The sequence below is a fragment of the Pomacea canaliculata genome, linkage group LG3, assembly GCF_003073045.1.
Source record: "Pomacea canaliculata isolate SZHN2017 linkage group LG3, ASM307304v1, whole genome shotgun sequence".
Taxonomy (NCBI): Eukaryota; Metazoa; Mollusca; class Gastropoda; order Architaenioglossa; family Ampullariidae; genus Pomacea; species Pomacea canaliculata.
Genome location: NC_037592.1, coordinates 10,399,582 through 10,424,560, shown reverse-complemented (window position 1 = coordinate 10,424,560; position 24,979 = coordinate 10,399,582). Strand labels below are relative to the sequence as shown.

The window sequence follows — 24,979 nt, the reverse complement described above, 5'->3', positions numbered from 1 at the left end:
TCACCATGCACTGCACGTGCAGCGTGTTTAATTTGCATACACTCCGTATGATTGCTGAGAGAATGTGCTGACTGTTGCCAATAACAACGTAAGCTTCACATAAACTTTAGCTTGCATCCCATGATACTTTGCACTGGATAAAGAAAAACAAAACTGTTAGCCCTATCCTGGTGTAAAATTTGTAAACTGTGCCAAAAAAATTATTTACGTCAGTTCGTGGAAGTTTATTGGTTTACACCACGAACTTGTATTACTGGACTGCTGGCAGACGATTTATTTTTTCAGTTAACTACTAAAACGAGGCATGATGCTACAAAGCTTCCGGTTTAGTCACATTCTTTGTTTAGGCTCGCCGAGACTAGCAGCGGAGAGGCTAAGCGTTGGTCTCGGCAGACAGACAGCAGTCCACCTATACACATCCATGTTTACACTGGACAACGCCTTCAACCGCCTGGTTCACATTCCCCACTTCAGCAAGCGATTTTTATTGTTTTTAAATTCATCAGGCGTTGTTTTCTTTTATATTCAGGGCTGGTCCCGATTATCACTGAGAAGAAGAGTGTTGGTTGACCCTTGCTGACCTGTCGATGAGCGTAGTTTGTGTTGTAGAAGTGGTCATGGCCGGAAGCATAGCCTTAAGGGGGTTAAGGCCGACACAAGGCGCGTTGTGATGTCAAAGTTGTGTGACGTCAGCGAGACGTAAACAAACAGAGACTAGACGCCAGGAAATGTCGGTAGACAGGGGCACGCGCTGCTCGCTTCCAGCCTCGCGCTGTTTAGACCAAAATGCATGATCTAATCATTTTTTAAAATTAACCCAGGAATGAATCACATGGGCGGCTGAGAAAACTGTTTTGCGATACAGCATGTCCTGAGGGAGGAGAATTAATTAACATAATTTAATCCATGAAGTGATGAGCCGTGGCAATATTAATTTGTAATCAGCAGCAATGATTGATATTACAGAGCTGTGCAGTAATTTCTGTAATTAGGAGGGTTAATTATGGAGGTTATCTGGGCATGACGGGTCAGTAAGTCTCAGCTGGTGTTGAGTGTATACAGAGCTGCCTCGTCTACTCTTAATTAATGCATTTTGTGCATGTAGGTTGTGTGAGTGGTGTAGGTCAACTTGATCTATAAATAGAGCTTACGTATTATTCGTAGCTCGTCTCTCTCTCACACACACACTGTCACCTTTACACACAGACAGCGAAGTCAAGATCAAAAATTCATTGAAATTGAATAACACACTGAACACCGAGCTAGAGTGATTTATAGACTCAGAGGTTCGCGGAAGGACAGACGTCAACAAGCTTGTTTGTGTGTGTGTCTGTGTTTGCATGCGTGAATGCGTGTTTTCGTATGTCTTGATGTATGCATACGTTTATGTTTGCGAATGTATGTATATGAATCTTTTTGGATGTGCGTGCATGTATGTTTTGCGCGTGTGCATGTGTGTACATATGTGTTTGCTTCTGTGTGAGTGCATGCGCGGGTGCGCTCTCACGTGTGTTTGTATATATAAATATGTATGTGGCACACGATTACTGATCTTGCACGTGTCCATGGCGACTGAATTGAGCTTGGGAGGCCTGACACGTAATTCAGTGACAAAGCCAGTGCTGTCTATTGAAATCAGTCACGAGACCGCTGCCACTAACAGCGTCCGTGTTTAATGCGATGACAAAAGCCTGCTGGCATATTTATTGTCATATTTATTGTCACACATGATAAAGCCCAGATGTCCTACATTATCGTTAGCTTTCGTCTGACATTTGCAATGGACTACAGAAGCAGGCAGACAGCCGACTGGACTCACTGACTCACTGACTCAGTCGCTGGATGTACTCGCGCACTAACACGTCTCCGTTGCGCGGAAGGTTTTCGCTGTACACAGGCAACTTCCGTGTCAAGCAACTTCTCTTGTGCTATACGGAAGCATAATATTTCTTGATATCGAAAAAATTCAATCCTTAATTGTAATTAATACACACTTTTATTCTAATAGAAATAAGCAGAAAAGTTTAAATTAACAGTTGCCTACATTGAGAGTGTTGTTTCATAATGTTTCAGTATATTTTCCTAATACAAAGATGGTTTTGTCAGGAAGGTTTGTGTGTGTTTATGACAGTTTGTAACGGTTTCAGATGAAGGCAGCTACGAATATGTTCAAATTTCATCTATTTCTCAATGTATACTGAATTTACGATTTTGAAGACACCAGTTTCCTACCGAAAAGAAAAGGAGCAATGAGGATATTTTAATGTAATTTATTTGTACTCCTTGTTGACAAAACTCGAGTCTGGACTATACAAACGGCGACATAAGCTGTTCGGTAGAAGCAACTTAAAGAATTTAATGCGGCTGATCCTGCTTAGTTCGAGATCAGTGGAGATGAAGAGTTAACACGATTCTCGAAAGACATTGATGTGTCGGAAATTACTCGAAGGTTTCTTGACAGACTGAGAAAGGCTAATGGTGGGTCTTGAGAAAGTGAGTGGCGTGGACAGGGACTGGTGTTTGGAGGCTATCAAGATGAGTTCAGGCTTTTTATTCTTGTTAAACCAGTGTTTGACAGAATCAAGAGTCTGCTGAGTGCGGGTGAACAGTCTGTGGAGTTGGCAAGGTGGACCAGAAGTCAGGAGCTAGGTATTGTGGGTATTGTGGGTATGCAAGTGGGTATGCAACCCCAAGTAGTGAATCACAGGACCAAGTGGCTATAGACATCGGCAGTAAACAAGAGAGGCTCGCGTGCTTTTGAAGTGTACGACTGAAAAAAAGAATGCATTATAATAATGGAATTCACCCTAAACCTCTGTCTCTATCATCATGAGATGTGAGTTAAGTTCCTCAGCTGAAGATACAATCACAGCGGTTTACAAGAGCTTTTCCCTCGTCTCAAGTGTCTGATCTTCTTTCGCACGCGAAAACCTGACAAACATTTGTGTCGACTTGGCATGCAGCACAGCCTGGAGCTGCACAACTGGTGTCGAACATAATTACAACTGTAGTTCTAAAAGAAAACCGACAAGAACGAGAAGATATCTCAGTCCACCGATGGTGGTCCATCTGAGTTCATTCACGCAGTCTACTCATGTAGACACAACTCACAACCCGCTATTAGCTCACTGATGGGGGACCAGCCTCATCAGCATCAACTCCGATTCTATTTATAGATCTTACGTCCGTGGCTGGGTAAAGAATCCGGTGAGACTACGTCAGACAATGGCGTGCATCCTACCTACTCACAACGGGTTTTTTACGATTGCACGTGCGCGTCCATTCATGATCCGTTCCCACATTCGTCACAAGCCAAGTTCGCTATTTACAGAAGGAATTACTCTTTAACCTGAAGCAGTAATTGCTACATCAGTTGCTACATTATCTAACGACATGTTAATGATAATGATAGTGGAACTGCAGCCTCCAGTTCTGCACTTGGAGTTGTGAAAAAGTTGTTGCCGCAAAACTCAGGAGTTTCTGACGGGACTTCGACTGTTGGTTGTAACGTACGTAACAATAACACCACCAACATCATCACCACTCGTTCACTATTTTTACCACCACTACCGCTGCTACATCATTTCCACAGTAACAACTGCCTGTTTCTTTCGCCATTTATCTTTTTGTGTGTATATGTCTGTTTTTTAAAATATATATGGTATAAAATGTTGTATCTGTTCTGTGTATCTAGGTCCTGATAGATTCTACGTGCTTAAACCCCCGGGAGGTTACCAACGTCATTGACTAAATGATTGTTACGATGGGATTTTGTGTGTGTGAGAGAGAGAGTACATTTATATGTTTACTTGTTTACAATTTGTTAACATTAACCTTCGTTTGCTCTCAGTGCTAGCGTACCCTGGGTATACAGAGACTCGGCAATTTACATTTCACATGTCGTCATCATCTAACGGTTTCTGTTGTCTGAGTTCAAGTGCTATGTTCATTACATCGTCATTCCCTTTCTCGCCATCCCTCCCACCCCCTACTCGAAACTCGTCTCCATTAAGTTTAGGACATAAAGGTCACTGAAGCAGAAGTGAATGTTACCAAGTAATGAGAGTGATTTATTTTGAATAGCCAGCTCCAGTGTCTCCCATGTTTCCCATGACCCTCTAGCAGATTTGTCGCGGACTGCCTTGTTCTCCCATGACTTTCAAGTTTTTTTCTCAAGAACAGTTATTTCACAGAGTAGAGTCTGTAGAGGGAAGTGCGAAGTGGGACACCAGCAGCTTGGTGCATTGTCCGACATCCCGAAGCGCGCGCTAATAAACTTCCTGTGCGTTTGTGAGCTTGCCACTAAGTTATTTCCAACAACCTACTTTTGAATGATCTTTGCACACAGTCTGGCACGAGCTGGAGTTGTCTGGCAGTGACTGGCACCTTTCATGTTTTAGTCTCAGTGTTTGTCATCGTCTGTGAATCTCGGTACCTGCGATACACTTCGTCTTCTCAGTTTATCATGAAAGTCATATTCTGCTCTCTGTCGTTCGTTCGTTCATTCGTACGCACACACAACGTATGCAACTAGACACACATTTCTCTCCCATCATAAGCAGACGCATGTATTTACCATTGTGACCAAATCTCGGTCAGTCTGGGATACTTTGTTTTCATTGTCTTTTGTTTACCTTCTCTCCTTTCTTCCTCTCTCTCTCTCCGTTTCTCCCAGGGTCAACAACTCTTGAAATCTCAAAAACTGTATTTCCAAGAACAATGCCACATCACATAACTACGTCAGTTCTCTTGGTGGCGATAGGACGATAAACGTGATGACCGGCCTCACTGACGTTCCCTGTCATCAGATGTTGACGTTATTCTCACGTCAGGGAATTTCACTTCCACGTCAAGGCGCCGTCAACAGCTAGCGGCTGAGACAGGACAGATGTTGCTGATGTTCATCATCCTTTCTTCCGCCTCACTTCCTCTCACCGCGTGCGCTGCTTCGGCGCTCAAACAAGTCTCGACACCGTTCTTTGACCTCCTTGAGTGAGGACCGAGTGTGAACTTCAGCATTTGTTTGTGTTTGTGTAGACTACAAAGCCAGCGGATACCTTGATCGCGTGTACACTTGTTTCCATCTTTTCTGCAACATATTTGGAGAAAACACGGAGTACCAATAATGTTTCCGTTAAATGTAACGGTTCTGCGTCCTGTTTTCCCGAGAGGACGCGGAGTTGATGTCAGATGCGGCTGATTCATTTCCAAATTTAGTCACTAACCGGAAGTTGGTCATTGTCATGTTGAGGAGTGGAATTAGGATTGTTGTAAGTCCACACTTACTTGTGAGCTCGAACTACCAGCACGAGGGCGACGGTATTAACGGTCACTGAAAAGCACAGACTGAACTTCTTCAATGGCGTCTTGCTCCACACTTCCGTTGTCAGACATGGGCACGAGCGTGGAGAACGTTGTAACAGCAGAAGGAGTGAGTAGTGCGCAGACACCTATGTTTATACGTTTGTCTGTCCGTTTGCTTCTCTACCTGTCGCTATCTTAATGAATTGTGAGACCTTTCTAAATCTTCATTTCCCTGTCTATGCCTTACCTACATCATTATTTTTATCACACCATTCATTCTCGTATCCTCTTACCCTAACCTTTAACCTCTGCTGTGCATTCGCGTGTGGTCGGCTTTCCGCTCCGTTTGAGGCAAAATCAGAAAAACTCTGGCGTGAAAACTCTGACACTGACATCAGAGAGGTGCACGCCCTCCACAGGTCATGTCGATGACCCTATCACTGTACTATTTACGGAAAATCAGACTCACTGCTGGAGAAAAAGAAAAAAAACTGATCTTAGAGAGAGGGAAAGGCGAGAATGAAGGAGATGCTTTGACGACCAAAAAAAAAAAAAAAAAAAAAAAAAATTAAGGGCGGAGAGCTCTTCGGAGAAAATGTAATCTTTCTCACGAACTATCCTTCCAAACTAACTACGCTAATCTAAAAATAATATTTAGCAAACTTGATACACATTTAAACGACCAGTCGGAATTAAATTAACATCAAAGGAGTATTTAATGCGAGGGGAGCACGGCAGGACTCTGTAAACGCGGGGGCACAGTGAGACGATGGGTTTTAAATGCGATGTGAATGGAGCGACAACAAACCGCCGACACCTTTCACAGGAAGAAAAAAAAAAGGACACCGAGGTCTAATCTGGTTTACAAGACGATCCTTTGAAGTATCTAATTCTGAACAACAAACAACTTGCATCAGGAGATAACTGCGGCCAGAAATAATACCATCGCACCTGTATCCGCAGCAGGCGGCATCATAGATGGCAGCACAATCGTCTCCCGTTACTCCGCTCTATCCAAACTAATCGAAGGTGAGAGTGCTCACCTTTCAGGGCCCACTTTAAAGGTCAGGGGTCACGGCGATGGAAAGTAAAGTGGAGCAGTATCTTTCTCTGAGGTAGGTAACCGGTATGGAAAGACGATGGAGGCTTGGAGTGGAGTGGAGGATAGGAGGGGTTGGGTAGGGTGTAGGTCAGTTGGATAAATCGTCAGAGTGAGTGGAGATACGACACGAAATTATAATCCCAGTCTCTCCTTCAGCCACCCTTTCCCTGCAGGGTGGACGGATCAAGACCTCCAGTCTCTGGCTCGACCACATCTTCTTTAGCTGCAGTCTTCTGGTTCCTACCGGCAGTCTGTTCATTGCTAATTATGTTGTTTTCGTATTTATTTTTTATTGCTTTTAATTTTTGCTTTCTCGGTTGTTGTTTTGTTTTTTGTTTTTGTTTGGTTTTTTTTAAGTTTTTACCCCAGTAAGGGGTAGGTGGGGGTGGAGTTAAAATTGTTTCTCTGGCACAGTTTCTGGAGAGTTGTTTTCCTTTAAATGAAGCGTTCGTTAAACAGTCGTAATTCATATCCATCTTCAACCGTTGCTCTTTCTCTCCCCTTCCCACCTCCACGTACCTCCTCTCCTCCAACCCCCGACATTGCACTTCCCACGGATTCTCAAGAGAACTCTCAGGACTTTCATTAACTTTAACCTTGAAACAGCGGGGCTTTCTGTCAGAGAAATTCGGTTTGTTTGTGTGTGTGTATTTTTAACTGTTCTCAGAGCAGGATAGACAGAAAGCCAGCGCTGGCAGCTGATTTCACCCTATTAGCATCTCGCATGCGCCGCACTACGCACGTCACGAGCACCACGTGCACATGTTTGCGGCGCATACACCGAGCATGGTGTGCGAGAGTTTACAAGTTCATGAGACCGCTAAATGTATTTTTATTTCTGCTTATTTGTCCTCATCTTTATTTTCTCGCGTTTGTAAACAGTCAGGACAAGAGCGTGACGAGAGGTGGAGCTGGGGCTGGCCCCTGTCGGCAACTCCACGTGCACCCGTTAGTCTGCCAGTGTGCGGAAAGTATGAAGTAAAAGAAGAAATAAATGGATGTCGGCATCCAGGCTTGTTTTTGAAGCCATCTGGATGTCGTTTTATTGCCAGCTGATGAGTGTAATTGCTGCCGCGAGTTCTTTACATCTTAGCGCCTTACAGTTGTTTGTCTTAGAGTACAACTGACTGCGGGTCTCGGTGCTACATGTGCTGCATTCTTGTAGTTACAACTCCCTTTCACTTTGTTACTTTTATTCTTTTTCTCTTGTCTTTATTTTTTCTCTTTTTTCATTTTCTTTTCTTTCATGTTTTTTTTTTTTTTTTTTTTTTTTGTATTTGTTTTGGTTCTTTGGGTTTTTTTCTTTCTGTTCTTGGTTGCTTTTGTTTGTTTTATTTCTTTTTTTCTTTTCGTTTTTTGTTTGTTTATATTAGTATCTTCGTTTATTTTTTGCTTGTTTGTCTTTTCGTTCATTTTACCTTCTTTCATTTAAATTTTTTGTTTGTTTGTAGTGCTTGTTATGTAGTGTGCCTTGTCAGTCTTGATGTCTGATCACACCCAGCTCGTCTCCACGTCGGTGTATGCTCATGACAAGCGCTGCTACGTGTATATGATGTATCTGTGACATATTCATGTCAACCTGCCCCAATTTAACATCCGGGTCTACCGCCAAGTTTGCCCATCTCGTCATCTCCGCTGTTCTCTGTCATCATCATCTACATGCTGTGCCTCGACTTTCCGTTGTTACAAGTCGTTACAGCAACTGCGACGCGCTCTCCGTCAACCCATCCCTCCTACCACCACCATCACCACCACCTACCCCAATCTCACACCCCTTTAGCGTATCGCATGTAATCTAAGCAGAACTCAACAGCGCGGGGCGAAGGATGTGCGCGGCAAGCGGAACAAACGCGGCGTTGTGTGGCGGCGCTGATCTCCGACCGCGCGGAGAATGTTTCGCATCAAGCGGCATTTCCTTCCGGCGGAGCGACTCACGGACAGTCTTCTCCAGTGCCTGTCGGCTCCCTTTCCCTCCTTTCGGCGGGTAAAACAAACGAACATGCAAACTGGGTGCGAAGCGCCTGGATGTGAAGGCGGCGCGGTTTCACGAGTGTATTTTTTTAATCTCCGGTAGCAGCATCCGCATCCGTGGATTCCGACAGCTCGGTTCCCCAGCGAAAACAGAACAGTATTCTCAAAGTCTTGTTAAAGGAATCGTTTTTAACAAAGTGTTCGGCTTGTTTGTTCTCATTCTCACTCTATCTTTTCCCACCCTGTATCCGAAGACGGGAAACCGAGATAAGACTATCAAAGTAGCGAGTTGTTGCTGCTGAATGAGTGATGGAGAAAAAATGAGGGTTAGTGTGTCTTGCGCAACACTTCTCAGCTGACATAAGAACTGTTAGTTTTGCGGATTTTTGCTTTAGAGCGAATCACTTTTTACTGACGGAGGCTGTTAGAAATATTTCCATGATCCGTCAAGTGCAGCGAGGCGGAAACCAACCAACGACAGACAAGGAGAGAGATGGTGGTGTAGAGGTTGTCGTTGTCGCTGTTCCGGATCATGCTCACACCTTTCTTTTTCCTCCACTTGCCTCCCGTCTCTATCCAGCATCCTGCACGTGCATGACGTCTGCCGCCACGTGCAAAATAAAAGCAGGTGTGAGTTTGCAGTGTTGCTGGCTTGAGAGAAATATGAATTATATTGCAAGTTATCCGCGTGTTTGTTGTTTGATGTTTAGTGAACGCGGGAAGAAAGCTCCTCAAGCTGTCAGACAAACAGCAAAAGTAAGGTGAGACATTTTCTGATGTAGCGAAGTGTTTAGAACAGCACAGCGGCATCTCAACCCGGTGGCGCTAGGTTCGATACCCGTGTGACGCATCGTACTTTGTTTTATTCCACACTTCAGTTTACTTTAACCGTGGCACGGGTACCTCACTCTGCAGTGTGCAAGGAAAGGTAAAGCAGTGATGAGGGAGGAGATGAGCACCATGGCGAGATAAGTGGGTTTCTCACAGTTCACTCCCTTACAAACTCTAAGGTCGCGGGACTACCTTTACCACTTTTTATCGCGTACCCGGTGTGCGCCACCTGGATGGAACTAGTCAACAAAATTCAGTTCTGCTGCCAGTGTTTTTAAACACTACTGTTACGACAAACCTGAGGGAGATAGCGAGAAGGTAAACACGGTGATGGGACGTTTCCGTACTTGTGAGGTCAGTACACAGCCTCCCACCCCACACACCCCTGTACCCGACTCTCGCGGCCTCTTGTCTCTCCCCCTCGTTGTGTGTTCAGCTGCAGAGAGTGTCGATGAAGATTGGAGACGACTTCACCTGTAGTGCGACCCCTGATGTTGACGGTTGTGCGGTTATGCACACCTACACACTGACCTACACACTGCTGTAGAGTAAACACTAACAAGCGCTCCTAGCGTCAACGGCTGAAATCTAACGCAAACACAAACGGCAAAAAAACAGTCAACAGCCCTGTCTTCCCCCGCCACCACCCAACCACCCACCTACCCGCAAAAAAAGAAAAATATAGTCGTCTTCTTTTGTTTACTTTCTTCCCCTTCGTGTTTTTTTTTCTGATGCACTTTTCACGATGTACTCTTACCAAGGCGCGAGTGCTTCAGCTCTGTCTTTACAAAGTGTTGGACTTATAAAAGAAAATTAATAAAATAAAAATTGGTTATCGATAGTGTCGGTGCTTCTCAGTTTTTCTTTCAAATTCTTGAAATGCTGCTATCAGTTTCAGAAGGCCAGAGGGATAGGGGGTGGAAGAGAAGAAAAAAAAGAAGAAGAAAACTCAGCTGACAACATCAGCCAGCAAATTTCAGTCGTCACAAATGAGATACCATCATTTTCTGCAGACTTTCCCGTGGCAACCGTCACTGTTCTAAGTGTCTAACAAGCTTTTTTTTTTTCTTTCTGTCGCTCTCTAAACATTTGTTTAATTTCTCTACCGCTAGCGACTGCACTTATCAAGGAGTAACTCTTTTAGGACGAAAATTTTTTTTTCTTCTTCTTCTTCTTTTTTTTTTTTTTTTTTTTGTCTTTAGGGTGGGAATGAGCAGCAGAGACAATAAATTCAGGAATACATCTGTCTTCAAGACAGTGTGTTCAGCAATACGTCTGTCTTCAAGAAACTCAGATTAGTCATCTATCAGTCGTCAGGCCGTCATGCGTAGTAATACATCTGTCTACAGGGCCCAGAGCTGGGGGAGGTCGTCGCTCTGCACAGTCCATAGACAACCACGTGGACTTAAGACGCAAAAAAAAGTTCACACACACACACAGACCAACACGTACGCACACATGCACGCCAAGAGAGAGAGAGATAGAGAGACAGAGATCAGGTTTAGGGAGTCGTATTTGTCGAGAGCACTTTAAGGACGTCATAACTTTCAGCGTCTTGACCCTCAGTACGTGGGGTCAACTGCAGACACACGCGAATCACGTGCTTAGGTCGGCAAAGCATCCGGGGTCAGGTGAGCAAACAACCGAGATGGTCCTGAAAATGCGTGTCGGTCTCCTCCTTGGGAGGGTTGGACTGGGGGACATTGCGATGTCTTCATGTTGGCGGCCATGACGATGAGCACAACAACGACGACGGGATGATGATGATGATGATGATGATGATGTAAGCATATCTCTCTTCTCAATGTCCGATGCTTTTTACGCTTGTAACCCAAGTATACAGACATACAGACAGGACAACACTATCATCATACCGACATTTCCAGAACTGTTCTCTATATTTATTTTTATCGTCCTAATGACGACTGACAGATAAACAAGCAAACCGACTTCTGTACAAACCGTTTCTTGACACACGAAGGTTGGCTGCAAAGGAGGAATGCTTAATTAACAGGACCCCACAGGGTTGGACCAATCAGGGTTAATTACAACTAATTTAGACTATCCCAACTCGCCGAGATAACCGTGCGATTGGCTGTATCAACGAAAGCAATGTTTTGGTCCTGTCTCGCGGTGCCTGCTGGGACATCCACCCTGTCGTCTCCTAAAACGTTTAGGTACACATCGACAACAGTCGCAACGACTCCACGCTGCGATGCCTCCCTATCTACACTCCGCCGCAGCGTGTGCAGTCCCCTTATCGCTGGTAGTAAGTTGCTGCTGGCTCCCACTTTGATAAAGGGTCTGCTTTACCAAAAATAACATTTTAATGGACACGGTGGCCCTTGTCACTGATACTGTCTGGAACTTTAAAAATTTGCCTTATTTATATTCCGTTTTGGCGAGCAGATAGGCGACCTCCGGCCAAATACTGGAGAAAAACCTTCACCCTGGCCGGGAATGATTTCAAGACAACCTTTGAGCTTGTGTGTCTTGAATATGGCTGATGTTTTTCATAATCTTTCTTGTTAGTGTCACATTTCTAGAGGATATCTCGTCATTTGAAAAATGAAAAAAAAGACAGTCTCTCTCTTACACACACATGGAGAGAGAGAGACAGGAAAAAAGTTTTCGTCTTGAGGCCAACTCAGTAAGGTTTCAAGATGAAATTCTAGATTCATTTTATCGAAGTTAAAACTGCGAGAAATTTTTCCTTCTCCATTTTGACCAAGGCCAGAAATATTTCTCAGTTGTCATCCACTCTCAACCCCTTCGTTGTAATCGGATTCCGACATTTTGGTTTGTCATGTTAATGTACTTTGATTTATAGAGTTTCTTGTAATCTTTCCTTCTGCTTTGTCGAAGTTTCTTCCTTTAAATCACTTTGTCCTCCTTTGTGGGACCTTTCGCTTCGCCTTTCGCTTCTGCTGACAGAAATCACCAGGCACCATGGGATCTATCAGTGACCCCGATGACCTCACCTTCCTCCAGTCAACATCCGGTTTCACTTCAGTGTCTTGTTGAGGCTCGAGGTCTGGCTTTTCGCGACAGACACCGCGAATGAACGAGTGAGCCACTAAAGCAATGGATGGAGGGAATGGAGATAGAGGTGTGTCCGGGGATGGGGAGGGGGTCAAGTGACACTGGGGGGAGGGCAAGGGGGTAGACAGAAGATAATGATTAGAAAAGATATTAGAAGAAAGTAAACAACCGGGTGCTTGATGACACCCGTGCACTTGTTTGCTGATGCTACTTACTTTGTTAGCTAACATGTTCTGGCGGTTTTCCAGCCTCTTCCACAGCTTTCTCAGCTCATTCACCGACTGGAGGCGAGGAATGTGTCGGCTGCTACTCCGTTCACATATTCCGGCACTTTACGACAAAAACAAACAAAAGAACAACAAAATTAAAAGACTCTACTCTCCTTTCCCCATTTTCTCAAATATTTTGTACTTCCTTTTAAAAGGGTAGCCTAAAACTTGGCAGAGATTCATCCTTTTTTTCAAACCTCCTAGATGAAAGAGTTCCGCTTCGCCAAAACTGCTGAAGCACAGGATTGGACAAAACCATAAACTGTTTTTTTTTTTTTTTAAATCCTTCTTCCTTCTGATTATCTTCTGTTATCTCATTTTTTCTCTCTCTCCGCTCTCTGTCACGTGTCTGAAAATTATGAGACATTCGTGACGTTTCAAAATGACGTATGAGTCACACAGAAGCTTGTTTCCTGTTTGGAGAGCTCACTTGGCGTTCCACGGTTATCTCCCCTACCTTCTCGTTGGCGTGGGGATTAAATAAATATCTCTCTGTTTATAACAGGCTGTCGTGTGCATGTGATAAATATTTGTTTCTAAACACGTTGTGGTTCTAAACAATATCGGAGGGCATGGCGAGTAAACAGTGCAGCGTGCTATCTGTCAAAATTTAAACTTCTTTTACAGTCAACATTAAAACCCGCAAATCCATCAAGGAAGTTAGTAAATTAATTAGGCTACAAACTGTGCTAACCATAACATCCTAAACAATATTAAAAGCTTTAAATTACAGGGCAAATAATCTTTGTGATAAACTATTGTTTACTTCGAGAAATTCAAACAAATTTTGGAAAAAAAAAAGGTGGGTAACGGTGTTCGGTTAGACTAGACAAGGCTAACACTATAACTGATGGAAGAAATATTGAGAATGGAAATAATATGTACTTTCATGTGAAAGTTTGTAAACTGTTATAAAAGAAGAATGAGATGTCAACAGATGACAAAGGCGATAACATGAGTTATGACTGAGAATGTTGCTGATGTGATAAACAGTCCAAAGAAAGTCAGAAGTCACATTTGTTTAAATTACAATTCCAGTTCAGAAAATGATTTATGACAGCAAGGTGAAGACATATGTTCACCACCTAATATATTTGAAACAGTGGCGAGTGCCGACATCTTGAGTGACGTGCACGTGTTGCTTGGCAACTTTTTTTTTGTATGGCAACCCTGTTGATCATAATTTTTGTGCCTCTACGATTTCAAAACGGCTTCAACGACAACCTGAGCACGTGAACTCAAAACAGTGTGGTGTTGCTGTCTCTGACCTTTCTGGTTGTATATCGCAGCAAGAGCAAAACGACATTTTAGTGTCACGGCTTTTTATCAAACAAAGTATTTTCTTATTTATCTTTGCGATACAGACGCACTGAGTCTTTCAGGGTTTGCCAACCGATACACTGACTGGGTCAAAGGTTGCGGCAGCTCGGGATAAAATACAACAAATTAACAACCCTTTTTTTTTTTTGACCCAAAGGAACAGTTCTCCAGCCGGCGGGTAGATTTTTAAAACTACAGAGTTCAAAAGCCACCTGAATGTCGTTGCCTCACACCCCGAGTTTATTTTTTTGGCGTTTTTCTGTTAGAAAGCTATCGTTATTTGTTAAACTTTATCCCAGACCTGTGAAGGAAACTGGCGATTTTCTGGGGCTTCTTAACCGGTTACGGTGCCACCACCTTTTATGAAACCTGAAGAAAAACTTTAAAGTATCATCCACTGAGCTTTTTATTTTTTTTCTGAAGCCAACCTATTTTTGTCGCAGAATTTTGCACTTTCCACAGGAAAGGGTCTGTTGGTAAAATAGCATTTCTGTTGAGGTCGTTCGAGACACCAGACTCACATATTTTTACCATTTTTCCCAGTCTCGGAAGCAGCCTTTCCAACGCAGTTTTTGCGAGGAACCGCCATTTCTTGGCACAAGCGCGTCTCCGACAGTCGAGAGCTCACCTGTCGCGTGCTTACCTTACGTTGTTTGTTTTCGCATTTCCACATTCCGACAACTGAAAGAACATCCCCGTCCCTCTTTTTATTTTCTTGTCTTATTAAAATTGTTTCTCCAGAGGAAATAGCTTCACTTGTGTTAACTTTGCTTGGCGACCCGCAGCCATGATTCTGAAATGAAGATCTTGTCAGCACAAAAGCAAATATTTGCTCACCTCTGTGGTGAAATTGCAATAATGTTTTCATTTGCTCCGTTTGTGAGAAACTTTTAATCCCTGAAAAAAGTGTTATATTTATTTTCTAAAAATAAAACACTGATAAGCGAGTTAATAGAAACATCTCTATTGCTTGACCTGTAGTAATAATATTTCTCTGGAACACTGCTTTGTGTGCTAAAATGAATTAATTAGTTAAGTTTAGTTAAGGTTAGACACCGGTCGAAAAAAAAAGTTTTTTGTTTCATGGGATAGCGCGGATTTTTTTGTATCAGCTATTTAGCCCTTGAATGAAGTTTCAAAAAATGGTTTTACTGCACTCGTCGCGCTATCGGTTGCCATGGAAACAATCCAAAATGGCGCCAAAACAAACAATTTTAAAAGCTAAAAACTTCTTCAATTTTGTGAGTAGACTCGAAATTCTTTTTGAAATAGTTACCTAAAAGACAGATCTACATTTCTATGATAAAGAATTTGCGAATTCCTCTTAGTTTTTTTTTTATAATTTTTTTTGTAAAAAAGTGTGTTAAATTTTAAGAAATTTTGATGTAAAACGGTATAACTACCAAACTACTAAGTAATTTTTAAAAATCTATCATAGAAATGTTTAAATTTGTATGAAGAAAAGCTCAACCAAATTGCAGATCTATATCTCTTGTCACAAAGAAGGAGTTAGCTTTTGAAGTAAACAGTCTCTAACCAAAACAAGGAACTGAGAAATCGCGGAAAGAAAAACTGAAAGCTTAGTAACTTCTAAACTACTCAATATTTTTTTAAAAGCTCTCATAGAAATGTTTAAATATGAATAAAGAAAACTTCAACCCAATTTTAGGCCTGTATCACATGCCAATATAAAGTTATAAGCTTTTGAACTAAACAAGCTTACTAAAACAAGAAACTGAAAAGGCGAAGGAAAACAAAGTGAAAGCTTTAGTAACTACTAAACCACTAAATATTTTTTAAAAAAGCTCTCACTGAAATGTTTACATATGTATGAAGAAAACTTCATTCAAATTTTAGGCCTGTATCACATGTTAAATATAAAGTTATAGGGATTTTAAGTAAACAAACTGTAACAAAAACAATGAACGGAAAAAGCGCGAGCAGAAATATCAAGCTTAGTAACTTTGTTTTCTCTAAGCCTTTCATGTAATTTACCTGCTGAATGAAAAATATAACCATCTTTCAATGTGTTACTACATATAACTTTAACATTACTAATAAAATTAATTATTTTATTCACTTTTAGAAAAGTCAACATGGTTGTGTTGTGTACCCAACTGCTGACCAGGCTTCAGAGAAGTACACAGTAATAAAACAATGGTGTTTGCAAACATTGAGCAACACAGTTATAGGTTTAGTTAGTTATATAGAAGTTCAGTGTCCACTAGCTTCATGGTTTTTGCCATCTTTGGTCTTTTGCTGTGTAACATTTAGTGATGATGTCGCATATTGCTTCCAATTTTTGCGAGCATCTACTGAAGTTAGCAGCATTAGTAGGAAACACTCTCATCTTTCTTAGCCTTCAGTTGCAGGGTGATGGGATGAACATCAACTAAAGAAATTATTTCAAAAGCTTATAGGGGAGTATAACCAATTCTTGCAGCCCTATGCTCCACTGGGGGCAAATAGGAAAAAGAATAACCTATTCATGAAATCTAGAGATACATCACTGGTGCACCAGAATTTAAGCAGCTGCTCATGTTGTGTTCCTCTGTATGCTAGGATTATTTTATGAATTACCTCTGTAGTCACATGGATTAAAGATGGTTGATTTTTGTGGCTAGGGGGTATCTTATTTTCTGTCAAAGATTTCTGGGAAAAGCACTATAGCTGTCTGGCCTTTTAGGGGGCTGACAATGATGTGCTCTCTAGACACTGAATGGCTTCAAACTTGACTAGATAGCAGTTTTCATTGTTTGTTAGGAATGCTATACATAATTGTCTTCACATTCTGTTTGTTACATTTGGTTGGAGTAAGACCATCCAACCCCCACCCAACCTTTGTTTTCTGTGCAAATGATGTAAGCTCTGTTTCCCTACATTCCTGACAAAGTACATAAATAACTAGCATTGCAAGTTCACTCAAATGTGTAAATGTTCGCATCTAGTCCTGATTATTACCGAGATTTGCAGCAGAAATGAAAACTTCGCTTTATTTTCAGCTCGCTTACCACATGACTGACGGTGTTTTCGACAGCCGAATTCGGTTCACTAAGTTACTTTTTTTAGCTGCTACGACGGTCTAAGAATGTCCACGTGGTTTTTATTTTTTTGCACGTGGTATTGTGAGAAGAAATGAGCGTCTGACAGTCACAATAAACATTTAATATTAACGTTAATGTCTTAGAAAAGAAAATATCCCAGAAACTAGCTTTGACTTGCTGTCGCCATTGTTATATACATCCGGAGGCCATGACAGTTGCCTTGTGGGATACCCGAGCACAGCCGAAGCGTGTTCGTGTGCCCTATGACCCCGTCTAGGTCGGCATTAGTGAATTCTGATTGGCTATATGCAAAGTATGTTACGCATGCGTCCATATAAGGAAGTTTCCGACCCTTTGTGTCGTCTAGAAAAGAGCTTGTATCATAGCTTGGGCCTTCTAAGGGTTTTGACTCAGCCTTTGTTTGAAAATTCATGTCCTGACCTTTCGACCGATATACGATGTGACACAGTTGCCCACGTGGCGAGGTGTGTTGCTATGTCTCAAACATTCTCTATTCTCGCTAATTCTGCGCTCGGGAAAAGTAAATAGGATAGAAGTAGATGTTTTCATTGACAAAATAGACATATTTCTAGATTATTCTATGAAAAACCACTTGGCGAGTGAATAGAACAAAATATGAACTTTGACACTATGAAGTAATCTGAAAATGGCCAAAATGAAAAATTGTTGACAATTTTTCGACCGGTGTCTGGCCTTAATCTCAAAGTCAAATTATACGATTTCAGACATAGGTAGAATTTATCAGATAAATATAGATTGCACTCAGGAAGGTCACGAGCTGGTATGAAAAAAAAAATGGCGAGAACCGAAAGGGTAAAGAGCAATGACTTAGATGAAAAACATTCCTGTCATGCTAAAGCAAGAAAAAGAATCCTCACTTTTATATTATTAAACGCTCTCCCCTTCCCACGTTTTTCCACAGATACGGAGTATAATGCTTTTAACACTCGTCCCCGTGAAGGAAGCGAACCCTGGGTGCTGAGGTGACCCCGGCGAGCGCTCGCCACGGAACTGTCTGCACGATGCTATCGCTCGCGTTCGTCGTCAGGAGAGATCACTTACTGATCCTCGCGTGACGACGGTTGCGAGTGTTGATGGGTCGTCTGCTAACGACTGCGCCGCTTACAATGTTTGCTGATCGAGCACCGGAACGTGGTGCTGGCGCCAAGGAACGAATTCCAAAGAGCTTAGGTTCGAGTCCCGGGTGAAGGAAGGTGTTTATCAAACATTTCCGGACCAGTTCGCAGCGAGTATGTGATGTCTTTTTTTCTGTCTGGGTACACACACACACGACATTCTTACATAGCAGCTCGAAAGGTTACCTAACTCCTACCTCTGAAAATGTTCGGAATAAAAAAAAGAAAAATGAGTTTTGTTGAAGATTGTGTGCTTACCACCAAGGTGCTATAGACTAGAAAGTCTCAGAAGATGTACTTACTCATCTGCTGTTACAATACATGAGGCAAGCTCAAAAAACTACAAACATTGTTACATGTAATGAGTGCACCCGGATGCCAGTGCCAGTCCGGGTGTACTCGAGTCAGGACCGGGTGTTTGCGTACTTGGCAGGGTGGTGCGGAGTTGGCAAGCTGGAACAAACAGTATTTATGTATCTACAGGCTAATTAGTATTCTTCTTCTTCCTCCGTCCTCACTGCAAGTATACAAAGACCACTAACAACGAGTGTTCACAGCTTGTGTTCACTTGTGTGCCTGTGTCTGTGCAGGAGAGATATAAAAAGGAGAGAAAAAGTCTCCTTCCGCAAAAACACTTTCGTTCGTCTTTCAGTGCCAAGGAGAGCAAGCTCCTTTTACTGACATTTCTCCAGAAAAGATTTCGCACATTTTTCTTCTTTTTTTATTTTCCTTGCTTCCTAAGTTATCCACCCTTCCTGTCTCTCCATCCTCTCGCCGTCTTCTTTCTATCACTCCTCCCCCCCCCCTTTATTTCTCTACCTCTCTCCCTCCTTTCCCAGCATGTTCGTCATTCCTGCTTAAAAGCCTACAAACAAACGATTAATAAAACTTGCAAAGAGACAGAAATGAGTAAAGGGTGAGAGAGAGAGAGCGAGGAAGTGCACATGTCCTTGAGCTTTCAAGTGCCGGGTGACACCAACGGTCCCCCCCTCCTCTCACCTCCCTTTCCCCGCCCATGGGAGGTGCATCCGCATCCTTGACACAGCTCGGGTAGGCCATGGGGGATGTGCTGCAGCAGCAAGTTTGTGAAGGATGGAGGGATGGAAACACTCGACCGCACGGTCGGCCTCTAAGATCCCGCGGGCTCCATAACAACAGGTGTTACCCCCAGTCGCCACGTGGCCTTTTTTTTTTTTTTTTGAGAAGCATTCACACCCGAACGCATACTCACAATTTCTCATACGGGTTTCTGTTTCCCCCTCTCAGGTCCTTCACCATTTCCTCTTCCCCTTTCATTAAATTCTGTTCGGAAAACACCCGTAGTGAAGTGCTTCCGTTTGTGGAGCGTGGATGTCGGGGTAGGTTGCAGCCCTCCAGCCCCCGCTGGCTCTCCTCCCAGTCTACCCGTAATGAGGTCGCTACCGGGTGAGCAGGAGTCAGCGACTTTTCCAACGTCCTTCGGGTTTTCTCCTCATGGTGTGCGCACATGGCCCCACAGGGGCTGGAGGTTGCCCTGCTCCCTCCCATGGCTACAGCGACCTTCATCTCTTTCTTTTTCCTTCTGTGCGTTTCGCTTTTCACTGCAGGGTGTTTGTTGAAATTTTATTTTAAAGTAGGGCGTTATCTAACACCCACTTTTTTAAAAAATGCTCGTTGTGTGTCTTTTTTCTGAGTGTCTTTCTTGCATTAATGCTTCGCTTAGGGTACAAGTAAACTCTGAGATAAATGTCTTCAGGACTGTCAGGACAGTGAGGGAAATGTTTATGTTGCCATGTACATGAATGTCGTTAAACCTCTCATGTCACACCGACTATTTTTCTGAATAAAGGAGGGTTACAGATCAACAAACACACGGAGATACTGTAACGACCTTTATGGTGCCAGACCCTAGATAATGTGTAGATAACATGTTCTGTTGAAAAGACTGAAAAGTCAACATGCTATGTCAGTATAACCTCACACACTTACTGGCCGACATCCTCTAAAGTTTGGGTTAGAAAACCCGACAAGGCCCATTAGCTTATGTTCTTACAAAGTTTACATTGGGAAACCTGATACAACACATGATACACTCAAACACACACACATACACATCTACACAGCATATACAGGGCACACCGTGCTTCTTACAACGAACATAAATCTCTTGTTTATGTACTAATCATCTCACTCTGTCAACTGAACGGAAGTTTCATTATAAAGAAGTTCTTCATTTATTTATATTTACATCCATCTCTAACTGCTACTTAGAGGAAGACATGCAAAGAAGTTCTGTTCAGTCTTTGTCTCAAGTGAATTATTACACCTTATCAAGTTTTTCTGCCGAGGTCTCTCTCCCAGCAAGAGGTGACCCCTCTAGAGTGACCTCTGACCTTTTGATGGCACACGTCTGTTTGAAATCGTCTTCGAGGCCTACTGCTGTAGTCTTAGACGGTCTTGCCCTCCCACCTGGAATTGCCGAACGCTTCTTGACAATCGTTGGACCGTAACTGTTATGTGCTATCTCTCACAACCGTGACCCACTACAAGAGACCCTCCCGCTACTGTCTCCTCACTCCGAGAGAGAGTTCGGGGGTAATTGCAGGGTAGATCCCTGTCTCCAGCTTCCTCCAGTGACCGCCATAACTTTTTTTGAAGATTTGTTTCCAGAAGCTATAAAAGCTGCCGTTGCGGCGCGCACTGGAAGCATCCAGAAGTTCCTGAGGACTTTGCAACTCGGAACGTTTGGTGGCAGCAACCTGGTCGTGCACATACCCGGAATATTGTCCGCGTGCCAACAGCTTACAGTCGCCACAAATTAATCCTGACCTCCGAATACCTGCAATATCTTGCGAGTACCAACCAACAGCAACAACGATCACACTGCTGATTCCTACAAAGGTAGGCGCGCAATTCGCTGTTAACTGTCTGATCAGTAATTTCTGTACAAAAAATAGACTAAACGCGTTTACGTCCCGTTATCAGAGAACATACCATATCCGATGATGATGATTATTATTAATTGGATCTGGTTTGCTTTTTGCGGTCATGTCCTCAGACATGGTGGCTTGCCAGTGAGACGGGTGGGTAGGTTGGGGGTGGATTACTCACTCCATGCTGTGAGTTTTCGCAGTTGCAGCTGTAGAGCTCGTGGACTTCCGTGATGGGAGGCTGCGATACAGCTGCTTTACGGATGTCGAGAGTCCAATCCGGCTCACAGCGCATGCGCAGTAACTCGCCAAGAGCGTATTAGGAGTCAGCAGCCCGAGGCTGATGCCAGGCTGTCAGAAAATCAGGGTCACGAGAGGTCATCACGTGGAATGCCAGCTCGTGAGTCATATAAACGGACCCACAGAGACCCGCTGTTTGGTCCAAGCGGCGCGTGGCTTTCGCAGTGTGCAGGATGGCGGCCGATGTTATCTCCCTTAGTTCACACAGCGTGCGTTCTAAATATACACGCAGTTATTTCCCCTTGCCTGCTCTTGTGTGTGCGTGTATATATACAGACAGCTCCTTTTATTTCCACGAGCGGCATGAGGTTGACAGGGAGATGGACGTACATGGTTAATATGTAACTTTGTGACGATCTAAACACACATTCTATGGCCGTGTGGTGGCGCTAGGGATCCATACAGAGCGGAAACACGTGTCCTGAGGTCACATGGCATCGCTGTATAAACCTGTCCTCAGAGCTGGCTGTTCTGGATCAGCTTTTAGCAGACAAGCAAACAATATCCCTAAGCTGAGAGTTTCAACTACGCTAAGAAGCATGTGGGGAGGTTAGAGGTCATCCTGCATGTTCAATGGAATAAAGTATTCAAGTAGGAGAGATGAGTAGTGTGTAGTAGACAGAAACTGTGAAGTAGGCGCATAGGAAGTGTTGAACTAAAGGGAATAGTGTTGAAGTAAAGAAATTTTTTTTAATTAAAGAAAGAGGAATAACTTGTGTTGGTGTGAGGTGACTGAATAATGATTGAGTGAGCGAAAAAAAAATGTGTACAAAATTCTTCTCAAGTGTCTGCATACTTGCATACGTGTACAAGCCTGTAATGTTTGACAGCAACAGATATCCCAAGATCACCCGGTGTAGACAAGAATGTGCAACCCACTCCATACGCTAGTCGGTCAAAGTTCATGTGTTTTCTCACACGGAGGTAACATTTAGGGATGTGCCTTAGTTTCGACACGGCCATAGGCTATTAACCCCTTCTCTCTCTCACACACATTCGGTGTAAACTCCATCCACTATCCCCCTGCGCCCTCTACTCGCCCCTCCCCGCCTCTGTCGGCGTCGCCTTGTCGCAAATAATTGTTTTTTGGCATCGCCTGCAAGCCGTAATTATCGCCTGACATCACCTCGTCATCATGCGAAGGACTGGAACAGCGGAAAATATTAGGAAGGCTTTGATGTCAGGTTTCGACCTGACCTCGCTTACACTGCACTTAGCATCGGAGATGTTGTTGGCTTGTCGAGGCTTTTCTCTCCGAGACACAACACCCCGCGAACTGCCATCCTCGAGACTTGAGCGAGACTTGAGTGAGACAACTGCGGGGTGCGCAGCGTCAAGCCTCGTGACCTTTGTGCGCTGCAAACTGCTGAAGTCAGGAAAAACAAGATGGGTTTTTAAAAAGGAAGGATGGAAGGGCGGGACAAAGATTTTGTTGGAGTTTTGTGGGTTTTCTTTCCTTTTTTTTAAGTTCCAGACACATTTGCAAGGCGGGTTGAAAATGGCAGTTGGTTCTGTAACAAGGAATCCCATGGAACTGGATATACAGACAAGAGAAGGAAGGTGGAGATGCGTGAATGGAGGTTAAAATATGGTGTTACGCTCAGACGAGATGGCTGAGTATTACAGGTATTACAAGCATTACATATACTACAGATCAGTGTGTCTACAGATTCCTACGCGCACTGGATTGTAAAAAGGTCATCACTGATCGGAATAAATACGCGAGGAACTATAAAACTCTCTCAATTTCCGGTTCCAGTACAAACACCCATCGTCCTCTTTGCTGAAATCAAAGAACATTATTTCCGTTTCCGACAGTCGTTCGACAGACGAAGGAGAACTGTTACTAGCTTTCATGTCTGCCAATAATATCGTTATCTTGTAAACTATACCCGCCATGCTTTGAAACGTTAGACGAGGCTGACGAAAGATGTTGAGAGATAATTAGAAGCTTGTCTTTGATGATGTGTCTATGATGTTGCTGAAGACGTGCACGTCTGGAATCATTTTCTGTCCCGTTGACAATATGGCTGCCACGTCGGGGAATGGTTGCTGGGGGGTGTAGAGGATGTTGTTTCAAAGGAGATCGGGTATACCAGTCTCACGTGACTTCTGACAGTTTTAAGAACATCATTAACTAAATAGAGTTGACACAAAGACCGTTTGTTCGACTTTGTTCGACTTATCACGACTTGTGCGGTGTGCGCGGAGATTAGGATAACTCGGGTTGTCAAAGATAAAAGAAATCTGATTGGACTAACGGATGACAGCATTCATTGGCGGCGATGTGATCGTGTGTCCGGACTGGGACAGCGCCCGCCACTGTGTCGTCACAAACGTTTGTTTACGCGTGGCGGCGCGGGAGCGGTCGTTAACGTAGCGGACCTCGTGATTCATTCCTTGATTCCAGGGACCTGCTGGTTATTGCTTCGTCGGCAACAGAGACCCTCGATGTTGGAATAAAGTTTGACCTCATAAACTGTAAATAATTCGTGCGAGCAGATCGTTAAGCTGTTGTTGTTGTTCATTCTTCTATTCAACGTCTTGCCAGGAGGCAGCGTACGCGCAAACAGAACTACTGAAGTCGTTAAGGTAGTTTCGCTGCCACTTATTATTATCATCATAGATGTTGTTGCGGCCAGATTCTCCTCGAGGAGTAACAAGGATTAAACTAAAACTATTTTATCATCATCATCATCAACATCATCCCCACACCATCCTTGCGGTCCTCATGGTCATCATCATCGTAGTCGTTGCCATTGTTATCATCGTCCCTATCATTGTTTGATGAGACATGCCGTATCATGGTCAAGAAGATTTTTGTTTTCTATGTCCTTCGGTTCTCAGCACCAAGAACTCTCACAGCAGCTGGCGTTGTCTGCCCTGACATGCGCACGGGCACGGGGCAGTGTCGGGGCATTCCTGCGCGATCGCACCTGACACCCTTTTACTCGCGTTTCCATCCGGGTGTCTTCGGGGGTGCGTATCTTTTCTTCCAGCATCTGTACAAGTTGACAAGCGGTCAGTTCTGCTGCGGAAGGAATGTAACGGAACTTCGTCTGTTTCCTCTTTGACAGGATCCGGCCATGTTTGTTTTTGCCGCCTGTCAGTTTGACACCCTCTACTCCTCCATCCCCTCACCCCAAGAAAGGTCATCACCCTACTGGAGGTCTCGACTACCACCTCGGTCCTAAATGTTGATGTCGGCTCTTGGTATATCTAAAAATCTCGCGGAATATCGCAGGATCTCGTGACTGTGTAAATGTCGTCTGTAAAGGTGCTGCGCGCTTTTATGGCCATTTCACAGCACAGTGAAGTGTGATTTCAATCAGTTGGTGATTCTCGGGCCAGATGATGTCACAATGCGGAAACAATCGTAACAAAAATATGGCACATCAAACAACAACAATAAAAATAAATCCATTTAAATAGCTCAAAGCTTAGCAACAGCAAATTTACTCACGGAAGTGGAATAACGAGCTTACTTAAAATACAGGTTTCCCTTTTAGACAAAGATGATTAATAATTGGGTGAATGAGGCTCAAGCGCATGCTCAGGAAAAATTGCACTATTGCTTTGATTTTTTTTTTTTTCACGGCGCATTCACTGTGAAACGCTAATCAAATGCTTTCTCGAGGTCGCAACAACTGGCGATGCTAGAGCAGACACGGCGATGTTTGTCGATGAAGACATCGCTAGGGCACCACACGGCAACTCTGGGAATCTTGTT

The 24,979-nt window shown here is 43.5% G+C and overlaps 1 protein-coding gene across 1 annotated transcript in view; it reads left to right on the top strand.

Annotated features, from left to right (window-relative positions):
• The first annotated feature begins 4,717 nt into the window (after positions 1–4,717).
• The window catches only part of LOC112558839 (DNA damage-regulated autophagy modulator protein 1-like), a 63,301-nt gene continuing 43,039 nt past the window's right edge, over positions 4,718–24,979 (top strand). The window contains exon 1 of the mRNA XM_025229539.1: positions 4,718–5,431. Coding sequence (XP_025085324.1) covers positions 5,360–5,431 — 72 coding nt within the window. The 5' untranslated portion in view covers positions 4,718–5,359. The remainder of the gene's footprint in view (positions 5,432–24,979) is intronic.